This window comes from Sphaeramia orbicularis, chromosome 4, assembly GCF_902148855.1.
Source record: "Sphaeramia orbicularis chromosome 4, fSphaOr1.1, whole genome shotgun sequence".
Classification (NCBI taxonomy): Eukaryota; Metazoa; Chordata; class Actinopteri; order Kurtiformes; family Apogonidae; genus Sphaeramia; species Sphaeramia orbicularis.
The window spans coordinates 21627734-21642957 of NC_043960.1; the positions used below are offsets into that span (position 1 = coordinate 21627734).

The 15224-nt window shown below is 37.0% G+C and overlaps 1 protein-coding gene across 1 annotated transcript in view; it reads right to left on the reverse strand.

Moving 5' to 3' along the window:
- The window catches only part of nr5a2 (nuclear receptor subfamily 5, group A, member 2), an 87752-nt gene that overhangs the window by 37859 nt on the left and 34669 nt on the right, over nt 1–15224 (reverse strand). Inside the window, exon 5 of the mRNA XM_030133213.1 lies at nt 4812–4931. Within this exon, the coding sequence (XP_029989073.1) occupies nt 4812–4931 (120 nt within the window). The remainder of the gene's footprint in view (nt 1–4811; nt 4932–15224) is intronic.

Genomic DNA, 15224 nt, shown 5'->3' on the forward strand with positions numbered 1-15224 from the left:
TGTTCCTTGTGCCAGTATCAACATTTCTTGAAAATTTGATCAAAATCTGCCCCCCCTCCCATCACCACCAAAATGTAATTATTTGTTCCTTGTGCCAGTATCAACATTTCCTGTAAATTTTATCAAAATCTGCGCCCCCCCTCCCATCACCACCAAAATTTGATCATTTGGACCTTGGGCCAGTATCAATATTTCCTGAAAATTTCATCAACACCCCCCGATCACCGCCAAAATTTAACCATTTGTTCCTTGTGCCAGTATCAACATTTCCTGTAAATTTTATCAAAATCTGCCCCCCCTCCCATCACCACCAAAATTTGATCATTTGTACCTTGGGCCAGTATCAATATTTCCTGAAAATTTCATCAAACACCCCCCCCCCCCCCCCCCCCCCTACCAATCACGACCAAAATTTAATCATTTGTACCTTGGGCCAGTATCAACATTTCCTGAAAATTTCATCAAAATCTGCCCCCCCCCCCCCGATCACCACCAAAATTTAATCATTTGTACCTTGGGCCAGTATCAGTATTTCCAGAAAATTTCATCCAAATCCATGCATAACTTTTGGAGTTATCTTGCTAACAGACAAACAAACAAAAAAGACAGACAGACAGACAAACCCGATGAAAACATAACCTCTGCTGTAACACTTGGCGGAGGTAAAAACAGTTGAATAAGTTTCATACTATTTTATTGCCTATAAAGTCAGACCTTTTTGACAGAATGTACAAATTCAGTCAGTTTCATGCATTTTCTGATGAGCATTTTGGAACTATTACAGACCCATGTGACATTTGTGAATTCCATTCGGTTGGTCCAAGCGGCTCGTGGTGAATGCGTGTGCATATGTGTAGCATTTGCTTTGGGTGATGCTGCTACTGAGTTCTAAATGTCCCTGGTGTTATCGTTGTGCTGTCACCCCTGGCCAGGCAGAGAATAATAGGAGATAATGAACTGTTTCAGAGCCTCTCACACTGACGCATACACACACATTCACACAGCCATGTTTCCCCACCGCACCAGCTGTTCATTAACCAAAGTATGCAAACGAAACCGCCTTCCTGCACCTCCCCTGACTATCAGTCCCTCCTCCTCCTCCTCCCCCTCCTCCTCCCTACTCTGGTCGACTCAAACTGCCTTCTCCCCACCTCATCATTTCTGTGTTCATAACCTTTTTTTTTTTTTTTTTTTTAACTACTCCTCAGTATCTGTCCATCCTTATATCATCTCCATCCTTGTTCATTCTTTTCTTTTCTGTGTTTTTTTTACTCTCTTCTTCCTCACAGCTGCACATCTTTACCTCCTAATCTTCTCTTAAATGCTTTAATTTTTTTTTTCTCTTTTTTCCTCCTTTTATTCTTCACAACTCTAAACCTTGATTAGTCTTCCTTCTTTTCTGATCAGATTAATCGTATTCTCTTGATTGTCTCATTTATTTGCATAAAACAAAAATTATGTACTAATACTAGTATCACCGCTGGTTATTATATATTTCACTATAAGATAAGATAAGATAAGATAAGATAAGATAAGATCATTTTAAAGTCATTTTTTCCTCTATAGTAATCTTTCCTTCGGGATGTATCACCATTTAATCATAATATTACCCTCTACATTTTGCTTATGTCAGTAAAAATCACATATTTTTCTAAATTTAAGCAACTGATTAAATAGATGTTCAGAAAATCTCAGAATATATTAAAGGGTTATGATGTCGAAACAGAGAAATCTGGAGAAAAAGTGACTTTTTCAGCATTAAATAACCATAAAACAAGCATACACAACTATTTAAGTTAAGTTAAGTTATGATAAGATAATTTAAGATAACATACCCTTTATATAGTCATTGTACAGTTACCTACACAATAAAATTGAGATTACTGAAAAGTGCATTATGATTAACCCTTTCATGCATGAATTATTAGAATCTTAATCAAGATTTTTTTTTCCTGAGTGTTTTTATTCCTCTTTAGGCATGAAAAAAAAATGTGATTTTTTTTTTTTTTTTTTTTAAATCAACCTGTTTTTCATGGAGTTACAAAAATGTCCACTCAGCTACACCATGAATTTTATTCTTGAAGCAAAGAAACATGTATTTAAAACCCAATATCATAAAGTGATTTGAACACAGTGAAATGAAACCATGTTTAATGCAGCTAATCTGATGTTTTCTCATATTTTAACATATTCTAATACTAGTTATTACTCACTTCATGGAGATAATATGCAAAAAATAAATATTAACAATTGATTTCCACTCAAGAACCAACTAAGAACAGCAAAGTTACAATAATGGTATGAATTGCAGTTTATGAGATGATGCATAAGTGTCCACTGTGTTGGTTGGTATGGAACTAAAACAACAAAACCTATGAATATACAAGATTAAAGCTGTAGAGTAATTGTCCACTGTAGTGACCACTATGCATGAAAGGGTTAAAAAAAAAAAAAAAAAACAAGAAAAAAAAAACAAGGATAAAACAGGTACCAAATAGAGTAAACACATAAATATAAGTAAGAAGAAGAAGAAGAAGAAGAAGAAGAAGAAGAAGAAGAAAAAAACCTACTGTCATACAATAATATTGCACATGTGGTTGATATTACACATTTTTATTAGATGTGTATAAAAGTTGGTGCTAGTACAGCTGGGTAGATAGTATTTCTTCAGATATTTATAAATCTACCCCAAACCTTGCCCAAACCTTTCAGGCTCATGAAATTAAAAATACACTGGACATACACTTGCCTTGCTGTAATATTTATGCAAGTATCTATTGTTGTAAAACATTTTGTTGAAGAGCAGTGTTTTTTGAGAACCCGGCTAATCAATAATTTATGACTTATCATCTCACTGACAGTCATGCCACTGGTCAGAGGCATATTCATGATGAGCAGTTCCATGTCTCCGTGTGCATCCCTGCCTGTAAGTGTGAATGTGTTTTTTCTTTTCTGCCTCGCGTTTGTGTGTGAATTAGATCTTGAGGAACAAGAAAGGAGTCTGTTTCTGGGTTTGTGTGTGTTTACTGTCTTACAGAGAACAGAGCTACTGAATCCTGATGTGTTGAGGACCTCCAATTGGGCCTCAAGCATTAGCTCCCACCAACTTCCTCAAACGCCCCAGTATAACAAAATAACACACTTCTTTATCTCACCACCTACTCACTAAGCTCACTCACATTGCTTCATTTATTCACCGTCAGGGTCTTAATGCGTGAAGCTAAACTGATTATTCAGTGACATTAGTATATCTATAAGCATAATCTATTTTTAATGGAGCGGTGTCCCCTGTGTATCTGTGCCATCAATAATGCTTTACCTGTTAACCCTTTCATGCACAGTGGTCACTACAGTGGACAGCTATTCTATAGCTGTTCTAATGTATATTCACAGGTTTTGTTGTTTTAGTTCCATATCAGCCAACACAGTGGACGCTTATGCATCATCCCATACACTACAATTCATACCATTACTGTAACTTTGCTGTTCTTCATAAACCTGATCTGCACTAACATGTTTGAATGCAAATCAATTACTAATTGTTCTTAGACTGTAATTAATAGTTTTCTTAAACATTTTTTTTTTGCATATTATCTTCATGAAGTGAGTAACAACTTTATTACACTGCAAAAATCTGTATTTTTCTCATTTCTAGTCCAAATATCTCATTACACTTAAAATAAGACAGAATCACCTAAGGAGTAACTTTTCAGTGAGATATAACAACTTATTTTTAGACAAAAGATTTTCAAAATCTTATTTCAAGAAATCTTACCAAGATAATTTTCACTTGTTCCGTTGGCAGATTTTTTTTTGCTTGAATTAAGGCAAGGCAAGTTCATTTGTATAGCACATTTCATGTACAGGACAATTCAAAGATTTAGATTTTTGCAGTGTAGAGTGAGTCAAAATATGAGAAAACACCAGATTATCAGCATCAGCATTAAATTTTTTTTTTTATTTCAATGTTTTCACTTAGTATGTTACTTTCTGCAAATGGGTTTTAAAAACATACTTTAAAAAGTAAACGCAAGGTGTCCAGCTGAGTGGACATTTTTGGAACTCCATGAAAAATAGGTTCATTAAAAAAAATTTCAATCACATTGTTTCTTTCATGCCTAAATAGAATAGAAACACTCAGGAAAAAAAATCTTGACGAAGGTTCTCATTATTCATGCATGAAAGGGTTAAAGACCTAGGACTATTTTTTGTGGTGACTTCCAAATTCATTTTTCTCTACATTTAACCTTTCCTTAGTTATTTATCACCTTTCATCATAATATTATCCTCAGCATTTTGTTTTTTTTCGAAGGTGATTATATCAAAACAGAAAAAAACTGAATAAAAAGTGACTTTTCCAGCAAAATATATCATTAACTGACCATAACAGCAAGCATCTACAACCACCATCATTTCTAAAACTATTTGGGTTTTATTGAATAATCAAAGTTGCAGAAGATGATGGTGTTTCTATGTTGACTGCAGAGTTTCTGAACGTCCAAATAGGTCATATCTGATGCTGCTGAAATGCTAAGAAACTGCATTTTACCTGAATTATTTAGATGCACTGATAGGATTAGTGGTTGAACTTATTAAACATTTTAGATCAGTAGACGCTTGCGGTGCTAGGACTATTTTTTGTGGTGACTTCCAAATTCATTTTTCTCTATATTTAACCTTTCCTTAGTTATTTATCACCATTTATCATAATATTATCCTCAGCATTTTGTTTTGTTTAGGTCAAAAGAAAATGCTAAAGTGAGTGATTGAGTCCCCTGAGCAGATTTACAGATTTAGCATCAACAACTCACCTGCTGGCCGGTGACCAATAGGATGGAACCTTCTTTGGCGTGCACCACCTGCCGGAAGACGTGGTCAAGAATGAGGAGTTCACTCCAGCAGTTCTGCAGCAGTTTCATCTGGTCGTCAACCTGGTCACGAATATTAAAAAAAAACACGCACAACATGTCAGTTATTTGCATCTGCATCAGCATTAACAAGGACCTTCATGAGCACTTAACCTGGTTATGAAGATAATAAAATACAGTTGCGGAAAAAATTAGTAAGAGTCAGAATTAGCTGTATTCGCCAAATACTTTAATAAATACAAGGAATTCTTTGCCAGCAGTTGTTGTCTCTATAGTAGATAAGGGATACGAAATGTAGGAAAAGTAAAAAAATAAATAAATAAATAAAGACACTGAGAAAAGAAATGTTTTTACCTCATCTCATGAAATGATCGTGAAAATGTGATTTATTCTTGATAGATAAGTCAGTATGTAACCATTGTATCCAGTCAAAGGTGAATAAATATAGTCACGGAAAAAATCATTAGACCATCAAAAGTCATCAAAAACAATAGTTATGCAATCAAGTATTAACTCCTGTGTGTATCATGTGACTAAAACAGACAGAAAAGAAAACATGGAATGCCTAAAAGCACTGTTTTTGTCAGTACAATGCCATAGCTATTGATGTAAGAACTTCAATAATTTTGTTTATTATTAAGAAAACATGGAAAATGGATAGATATCAGCTCTGAAATTAAACTCTTATGAGCTTTTTTTTATTTTTTTTTTTTAATTCTCTTTATTGATTTTTTTTCACATAGTAACAAAAACGTGTTCATGTACATTCATTGTGCTCAATGCAACCAAAATGAGAACACGCAGTAAAACATAAAGTACATAAACAACAGCAAACACTGAACTTTAAAAAACCAAACTGAGGGCATCATATATCACCCATCCTAAGTTGTTTACACATTTGCATTATTAAAGTAATCAATGAAAGGTTGCCATGTTGAGTGGAATGCATTTAATTTCCCTTTTAATGAAAATTTTATTTTTTCCAATTGTAAGTGTTTCATTACTTCTCATTAAGGCTGAATGGGCAGGGGGAGTTTTTTGTTTCCAATTTAATAGGATTAATCTTCGCGCTAGCAACACCACAAAACATATCATATTGTTTTGGTCGTTGGAAAGTTCTACAGCAGCCGGCTTCACACCAAACAAAGCAAAAACTGGGTCTGGTTTAAGTTCTTATGAGCTATTTTTGTCGCTATCATTATCTTTGTCCAAACAAGTTGTACCAGGCATTAAAATGAACAAGAAATTGAAGAAAACAAGGGGGTTATTTTTCCTGATATTTTTTTCCGCGACTGTATGATGAAAAAAAAGTTCACTTTAGTACATTTAGTCTAGAAGAAAAAAAAAACAGACAAGTTGTTTGCAATGTGTCAGCCTTTGCCACTTGTGAATATCACAGGCAGCTGTTTGCAAGGTAAGTCTACCCACAGGTCAGTTACTATTGATCAGTTACGAACCATGGGTATTGTTTTTCAACCTTACACAAAGCTCAAAAGTCCCCTGTACACACTTACACAAATCTTTCTCATGTGAACCTTTCCACACTCCGTTAAGCACTTTGCTACGTGCCTGATTTCTAAATGTTCCCCGTTTATCTGTTTGCTCATTGCCAGCAGTTTCTGGGTTATTCCGTGGATGATAATGATTAAGTAGCAATTTTCCTCTCCTTTCTGAATGCCAGCCGCTGGCTCCCAGGAGCCTGCCAGGTGAGCTCGGGAAGATGACACAGGTCAAACACTGGTTCTGTGTCGCAAAACAACCCCCTCTATTGTAACTGGTAGTTGCTTCCCATGCCTGGCTGGGTTAATCATTACTCCACTTCGCCAGACTCAGACAAAAAAGAGCACATTGAGAAAGCAGGAATGAGGAAAATGTATGAGAGATCCATTTTTCTCATCCTTTTCAATACAGATTGTGCTGTTTGTGGTATCACTGGGAGTAATGTGTCTTTGTAGTCACGCTGTGGTTTTCTGGTGTTGTGAATTACTTCGTTGTTTTGACTCTGAGAACTGAGGTTCATCGCCAATGTCAATGGCAGCTGAAGAATGCAGATCAATACGTCTGTGACACAGGCAGGTGCAGCGTGAACGCCGGTGAAATGTGTTTTGTTGTGCAGTACGGAGATCATTTGTTGAAATCCAGACTTCAAATGGTAAATCATTGTCAGAAACACTAAGTACTCTATTGTATACGACATGTGGCAGAGCCATATCTATTGCATGTTGATTAGGATTGTTATGACTGGTTACTAGTGTCAAACACTGCCTTGTGTTCTTTTTCAGGAAGACAAAACAGTAGTTGGGTCATTACACTGACTTTACATGAAGTTACACAACCTGAAGAGGCTGTCGTCTCGTAGCTTTTTACATGTATTTTCTTTCAAATGGGCATTAGATGTGAATAAGTCCATCCCAGCAGCCACAATATAATGTTGAAATAATATTTTTTCCGCAAAAATACAAATACACATAATCTTATTGTAGTTTGTCGCTGAAGCATTGGCTACTTTTTTGCATTTCTTAAACAAGCAAGTGGTCGAATGGATGGAAGACATAGAAAAATCCTGGATCAGAAAGCAAATTCCCACAACTCCCATAGGTTTTTGGGTTGGCACAATTAAAGCACTTTGGTTAGGGTTAGGAAATATACTCATTTGGTTTAAATATATATATATATATGTAAATTAGGGCTGTCAAAATTAACACATTAACGCAGATTAATCTTTCATCATGATTAATCTGATGATAAATTGAAATGCAATTAACCCATCTGCAGCACAGAATGACTCTGAATGTCTCTGCCAACACATTTCAGGCAGTTTGTCCAAGTAGATCTGGTAGTGACAGGCAGCAGAACCAACCCATAAAGATGGAAGACGCTAAACAGCCCGTTGGCCCTCTGGATGGAAATGTGAGAACAAAAAAAACAAGACAGAACAGTTGTTTCAAGTTGTTTTGTTGAAACTGTTGAAGATGTTTAATAAACATGTTAAGTGCATATATATTCCCTTCCCTCTTGAGTCTGTTTGCTCATGCAAAATGAAACGCGATTAATATAGATTAAAAATGAATAATATTTAATTGTGATTAACTGAAATTAATCCACAGCAACACTGTGATTAATCTGATTAAAAATTTTAATGGTTTGACAGCACTAGTGTAGTAGACTATGTTGTGAGTCTTGTTTCTATCAGGGTTCTACAGATGAGCCAAGTCGTAAAAAGTCCATGAGATATTACAAGACTATCAAACAAATACTTACATTTAGATATATGGCAAATGTGATATGGGTATTTAAATCACTATAATATATCAGGAAATATTGATATAAAGTATATTTTTGGTTCAGAAATACTGAGATTTGTGTGTAAAAACAGATTTAAAGTATCTTTGACTCGATATTTGTCACAGTTCATTCATACTTTTATTGAAATAAACTGCGTATCATAAATAATGATGAAATAAACCACGGTTTCTTTAACATTGTGTGGTGCAATTAATCTAGAAAAACAGGCTACCCTATCTTCAAATGTCCTTTTATCAGAAAAGACAAGTGAAAAATACAACAAAAAGCTGCTGTGACCTTTTCTTCCATTTTGACAGCATCGCAGACTCCTCCTTACTCCTTTACATCTATTTTTTGTGGTCTGACACTGGAGGCGTCTTAAGCACAGGACGAAAGCAAAATTCAAATGCCTTCATTAAAACCATCAGAGAGCGAGGAAGACAGCCAAAGGAGGGGGGTTCTCTATACTGTACGCTAAGCCCCGGTCTTCTTCACTTCATCTGGAAGGATGTGTAGAAGTGTGTGTTGGTGGACGGACGGGTACAGGCTCAGGCTCTTCAAAGGATCCCCTGCATGTCAGCAGTGTTGGCACGTGTCGGGGTCCTCATCAAAGTGCTGTCCTCACTCTGCCTGCCTGGAAGCTCTTCTCTGACAAGAGGCCTGGGTCATCAAAGCAGGGTGGCTCGCAGAGTGTGACGGTGGGTGATAGCAGCCCAGATGAGGGCAGAGGACACCCGCCTGGAAGTGGGGGACTGGTGACAGACAGACAGGCGTGAGGGCGGACCAGGACTGGGGTTCATTTTAGTGACCTTTTAAGTACCAGCGACATGAGCTGTTTCCCTGACAAGCTCTTCCTTTGCTCTGTCAAATGAGCAACGTTCATGGCGCCTGATCTTAGAAAATCTGCTGCCTGCTCACTCAGATAGTATGAACCTTCTGACACAGAGTCAACGACCACTTCGTCTCACAATTTCATGCAGGCATGTACGGAATACTATCAACGTGCAGAAACAGTACAGTCACTACAGTGAGTCAAACATTGGCTAATTGCCAGTGACTGACTACAGCCTCTCTTGATTTGTTATATTTAGACTTTAAACTTTCAGAGTGTCCACAGGAGCAATAAAACAGGCGATTTATTTAGTTGGTTTATTCTTATCTCACCACATGGTCATGGAAAATTTAGATAAGATGACTACCCGCGGCCAGTTGCTAATTTGCAGTTTCCAGTAATGTTGACACAGTAGGAAACAAACTTGTTGTCATGTTGTTATTCTCTGATAGGTGTTTCTTTTTTTTCCCCAGTTTGCTCAGCCATAAACAACACCACAAACAAAGCTATCACTGCTTTCACTGCTATCATCGCTTGATATTTTATGACTTACATGATTATTCCTGATATGCTTAGAGGTTACAGTGTATCTTTATAAGCTAGAGTTACTTGTGTGATGGAACACAGAGCTTAGATTGTAAATGTGAGATTAATTGACAGCAAAAGAAGTACCAGACAGTGTGGTGAACTTTCACATCCATGTTACTATGAAATGACAGAAATACACTGAAATAATCTATGGCAAAGCTGTCATTTATTTGTTTCCCAAAAAAATTCAATTTGGTAAACTGCATAATTTAGCGTCCAAAAAACTTAGTTTGCAATTTGTAAGCTTCTGAAATGTAGTAGCTTTAAGGTGAAGGAGGCTTTTGTTATTTTATAAAAATAAAACTGAAGTATGTATTCATCCTCGTAAGTTGAGATTTCAAAATTTTAAGGAACCGCATGGTTCAAGGTTATAAAATCAGTTGTTTGCAATAAGTGCTAGATAGACTAGTACTCAACAACAATGAAAGGCACATACTTTCAACAGCCTCATATTTTTAGTCTTTCAGTGGAGCTACCTTCAGTTAACTTTAGAATAGACTATTTGTGGTACCTGGTCACTGATACGTCTCACACAAAAGGCCAACAGCTTATTTGAAAATACCTTAAGCTATTGCTTTGTCAAATAAAATAATATTTTATTCTAAGGGAAAAAAAATAAAAATAAATAAATAAATAAATAAATAAATAAATAAATAAATAAATATATATATATATATATATATATATATATATATATATATATATTGGTGTTGTGTTGTAATTTTAAAGGTACAATTGTTAGCTCTACAATTGAAGGTGTTTTCCGTCTTGGCTTCCACTTTATGTATTTGGACAATCCCAAGTTTCTAGCTGTCCTTGGACGGAGCAAAACTTATTACAAGGATTTAGCTTCTAAGATTCACACTGATCCAGAAAACACACTCCCTAGAAATTGCTTCAAACTGACCTCAAAATCCACATTTAAGGCTACTTTTCAAGGTGTGATCTATTTAATATTTTAATATCATTACTAGTGTTTGGTTAAAAAAGAGAAAGAAATTCCATGCAGGAACTTCTACTTGCAGCAGCCAGTAATGAAAAATACATATCCTCCAAGAAACCAATTTAACACCTTTATGATCGTTCTGGCGAGTGGGATCAATGCCCAGATCAATCGCTTAGCCCATAGCTTTTGTTCAAAACCACTGGCTGAGATTAATGGGATTTTCCAGAGAGAGAGGTAGAAAAAGAAAAAGCGAGGGGGGGAATGAAAATGCCAAACAGGGAATGAGAGAATGAGAAAAGACTTGGGGGAAATTGAGAAAATAAAACATAGTGATTAAGAGCAGATATTCCCTCCATTTCTGGGCAAATGTAAATTAATTGGAAATGGAGCATTCAGACGCTCGCTGACAAAAGTAATGTTTATTCATAGCCCCCTGCTAAGAGTAGAGCAATTATCATGGTGTGTTGAGTCAAAACAGGCCAGTGTAGTAGAATCTTTTACCCCCTTTCTTGTAGCCGGATTTTGGTCTAGTGCCACGAGCATTGTTAAGCATGTACGGTACGGCGGGCTTTAACGAGAGTACACAGCTGGATCTGATTTTAATAAGTAGTTCCATTTTTGAAGTGGTCTAATGAACAGATTAATGGAATCTCCTTCTGTGGAGCCTTAATGAATGGAGAGAATCATGCTTTTCTTTTGCACAAGGGGGGGAGAACACACATACACACAGACTCATCTACCTCAAATGACTTGTACATAAACAATAGCCGCGCTTCCATCTTTCTGTCTCTCTCTGCTGGACAAGAATCAATGCTGTCTCCGAGTACTACAGGTGAGGTTTGAAGCTGACATCAATGCTCGCGTGTCTCTAGCAGCCATCCTTTGTTGCGGTCCTGTCTTGGCATCTGTTCGCCTTGAGCCAAACAGGCCCTGTATTCACCTGGGAATGAGCATTAATTCACCTAGAACAGCGCCTGTTGTTCTCGGAGTGTTTCGAACAATTAATTATTTTGCGCTTGGATGTCGCTCATTTCCAGTTTAGTGCTGCGGTAAGAGTCTGAGGGAGGAGTTTCATCGCCCACACGCAGGATTTTGTTCAACTAATTGGTCATCAAATTATATTTTCCTGACCTGCAACAGCTTTTGCTATCAACGCATTTATTTCTTTATTACCCTGGCTGTATTAACAAAGATTAAATTACAAGGGTGGTCGAGAATTTAAATATCAGGTCACCACATGCAGCATCTTGTTTTAGGTACGGTGAAACAACAAATCCCATCGCAAATCATTTTTTTGGCAACTGTGACCCACAAAACCCACAAATAGAGTTGTATCAATCAAGAAAAATGACAGAGTGAGTGACAAATCCCCCTGATGTTCCAGGTATGTGACCTAATGGAAAGCGAGGGGTGGCATTTGGATGCTTCACACTGTCACCTGCTCTTCTCCACACAGCAGATGAGAATAAAACCATCATCCCTCAACACTCCTAACTTCCATCGCCAAAACCAGCTCTTGTTTATCGCCGTATACAGCTCGTTTGAGGCTCCGTCCTAAGGCTGGTGGGGTGATAAGAATCCTGGGAAAGTCAGCAGGTGCCAGGTGGTACTGCTAGTTGGGTGGAAGGAGCCAAATACTGAACAGAGGAATGATAATACTGGTGATAATTTACAGAGCTTCGGTCGAGCTAAAATCGTCAGCCAGTAGTCCGTTACACATCTGTTGGTGACTTGCCATTTTGATCATTTCAGTTTGTGGCGCCATGAAAAAACACAAAAACAACCATCTTGCCCGATGATCTTGTCCTATTAAGTTTGTCTGGTTTGTTTCTACTTAAAGCACATACCGATGATGCAATTGTACAAACTTCTTCAAAAGGACAATAAGCTCACAGACCTATCGTCACCTTGGTAATACCCACTATAATATGTACTATCAATGTTTGCTATGTATCCATGCATGTGGCGCTGTATGTGTATCACTGTGAGCATGCTTGTTGGCATTTCATGTCAGAGGCACCTGTTTGGTGGTTGCGTGTATCTCCGACATATCAGGTAGTGGAGAATGCCTGTGGGTTTATCTCTGACTGAGCACACAGAAACCTTAGACAGTTATTATGTCCCTAAACAGCCATAGAGATGCCATGGGCCATCTGTGAGCTCGAAAAATATCACTGTTGTCATAAGATGTCCTTGCATCTGGAGAAAAATGTTTGTTTTACATTAAGAGGAATTTTTTTCTTTGTTTGTGTAATAGTTATTAAAATGATGTGAACAGTTGTGTGGTGTTTGCTTTAAAAACCCTTCATTAAAGTTCACTAAGTATACATGAAGCTCTTGGATGTTAGCAGTGAATCTCCTCTTTCTGCTGTGTAGTAAGTTTGTGTGTGTGTGTGTGTTTCCAGTTTAAGCTTTAAATTGTTTCTGTTACAGCAGTAAATGCACACAAATCACTGAAAAGCCTTAGGAAGGGTGTTTTTTCCACGAGTCCTTGTATGTGCATTGTCAGTGGCTTTAGGCGCTCACTTGTGTCTGTGTGTTAGATTGACAGCAGAAACTGCTTTGTAAGAGTGAATGAATGTTGCATTGTGCATGTGTGCGCTGGGAAGAATGCAAGTGTGTGTCTAAGTGTGTCCACATGCGCTTGTGCCCACGTCTGATCGATACTGCCGAAGCACTGAGATTGATCGGTTCCCACGGTGACTGCATTAACAGACTCTGGAGGTTAACCTTTGACCCTGTGAACACTTGGCTTTCGATTGGCCATGCTCTCTCTCTCTCTCTCTTCCCATTTTCACATCTTCTCGTCCATCCACACTTCCTGACATTCTTTGTCATGTCCCAAACTTGTGGTCAAAAAAAGGAAAAAAAACCTGTGTGTGATTGGACATGCCCTCTTTCCTTCCTTGCAATCTTTCATCCAGGGGTGTCAAACTCATTTCTTCTAGGGGTCGCGTTCAGTCCAATTGGATCTCAAGTGGGCTGGACCAGTAAAGTAATAGCATCATAACCTATAAATGTCAACTTTTTCTCTTTGTTTTAGTGCAATAAAAAAAAAAAACATTAAATTATGAAAATATTTACATTTACAAACTAACAAAAAACATTAACCTGAAAAAACTGAAATTTGTAAGAAAAATAAGTGCAGTTTTAACAAAATTATGCCTCAACCTATCATTTATACATGTACAGGGTGGGAAAGCAAAATTTACAATATTTTGAGGCAGGGATTGAAAGACAGTGTATGACCAATTAATTTATTGAAACTCATGAGAATTTATTTGCCACAAGAAAATTTACATAATAGAAAATGTTTTCATTCTATGTGTCCTCCTTCTTTCTCAATAACTGCCTTCACACGCTTCCTGAAACTTGCGCAAGTGTTCCTCAAATATTCGGGTGACAACTTCTCCCATTCTTCTTTAATAGTATCTTCCAGACTTTCTCGTAATAGTGTTGCTCATAGTCATTCTCTTCTTTACATTATAAACAGTCTTTATGGACACTCCAACTATTTTTGAAATCTCCTTTGGTGTGACGAGTGCATTCAGCAAATCACACACTCTTTGACGTTTGCTTTCCTGATTACTCATATGGGCAAAAGTTTCTGAAAAGGTATGGATAATAGTGTTAGGTATGATTATGACATCAATATATGTTTGGTTTCAAAACAATTGACATAGTGCCTGCTGAGAAAAAACAACTAAATGTTCATTGTAAATTTTGCTTCCCCACCCTGTATATTATGCACAATGTTACACACACATTCGGTAATAAGCATAATATTGTTAAAAAATATTGCGTTTGGAACTAAAATAATAATAATTGTTTGAGTTCTTCGAGGTTCAACTGGACTAGTTTTGCTTCAAAAGAGCAAAACTAGTCCAGTTGAACCTAGAACCTAAAATAATGGAACTGTCACTGTTTATAGGTTATTATGCTATTATTTTACTTCAGATCATATTGCTCTGTATGTGGAACCTGAACTAAAATGACACCCTTGATTGTTAATGTCTTCAGTGTAATTTTTGCACTTTGCAAATTCATCCCTTGGACCTTTTGGTGGGCCGGTTTTGGCCCCCGGGCCGCATGTTTGAGACCCCTGCTATATGCCATTTTTTTCATCCAGAGCATTGTCAAGATGAGAGGAAACAAAAAGTCGTCCTAATAAGGTGTTCCTGCCTCAACACATCAGTCATATAAAGCGACAGAAAAATACAGGAAAAATACATTTTTACTCAAATAACATCTGGGCAAAATTTTGCAGTTCGTGAGCTTGGTGATTATGTGTAAATATAATAAATAAATAAAATTGAAGCTGAAAATATAACAAAAATTTAAATTCAACATGACAACTGTAGCAAACATAATAGTGTGCGGCACATAAGGTTAAGTTGTTAGCTTAAACCAACGTACAGTTCAAGCGCTCCAAACACACACACAACTGTGAGAATCCACAAGAAACGTGGCACTGCATTCATGAGGCCAGAAAAACAAAGTATCTCTGTGGGTTTGCGTGGTACAGATACAGAGGGAAGAACGTCTTGTTTACTCAAGGTCGCTGATGATGGCAACAAACCATCTTCTGTGTCTGATATCAGCACAGGGATTTGAGGATGAAGCACGCAAGCTCAAACTTCCCTATTCTGTTTTTACTTGATGCATAAGCATATGAAAGATAGAAAAATCAATAAGGCAAGAGAAC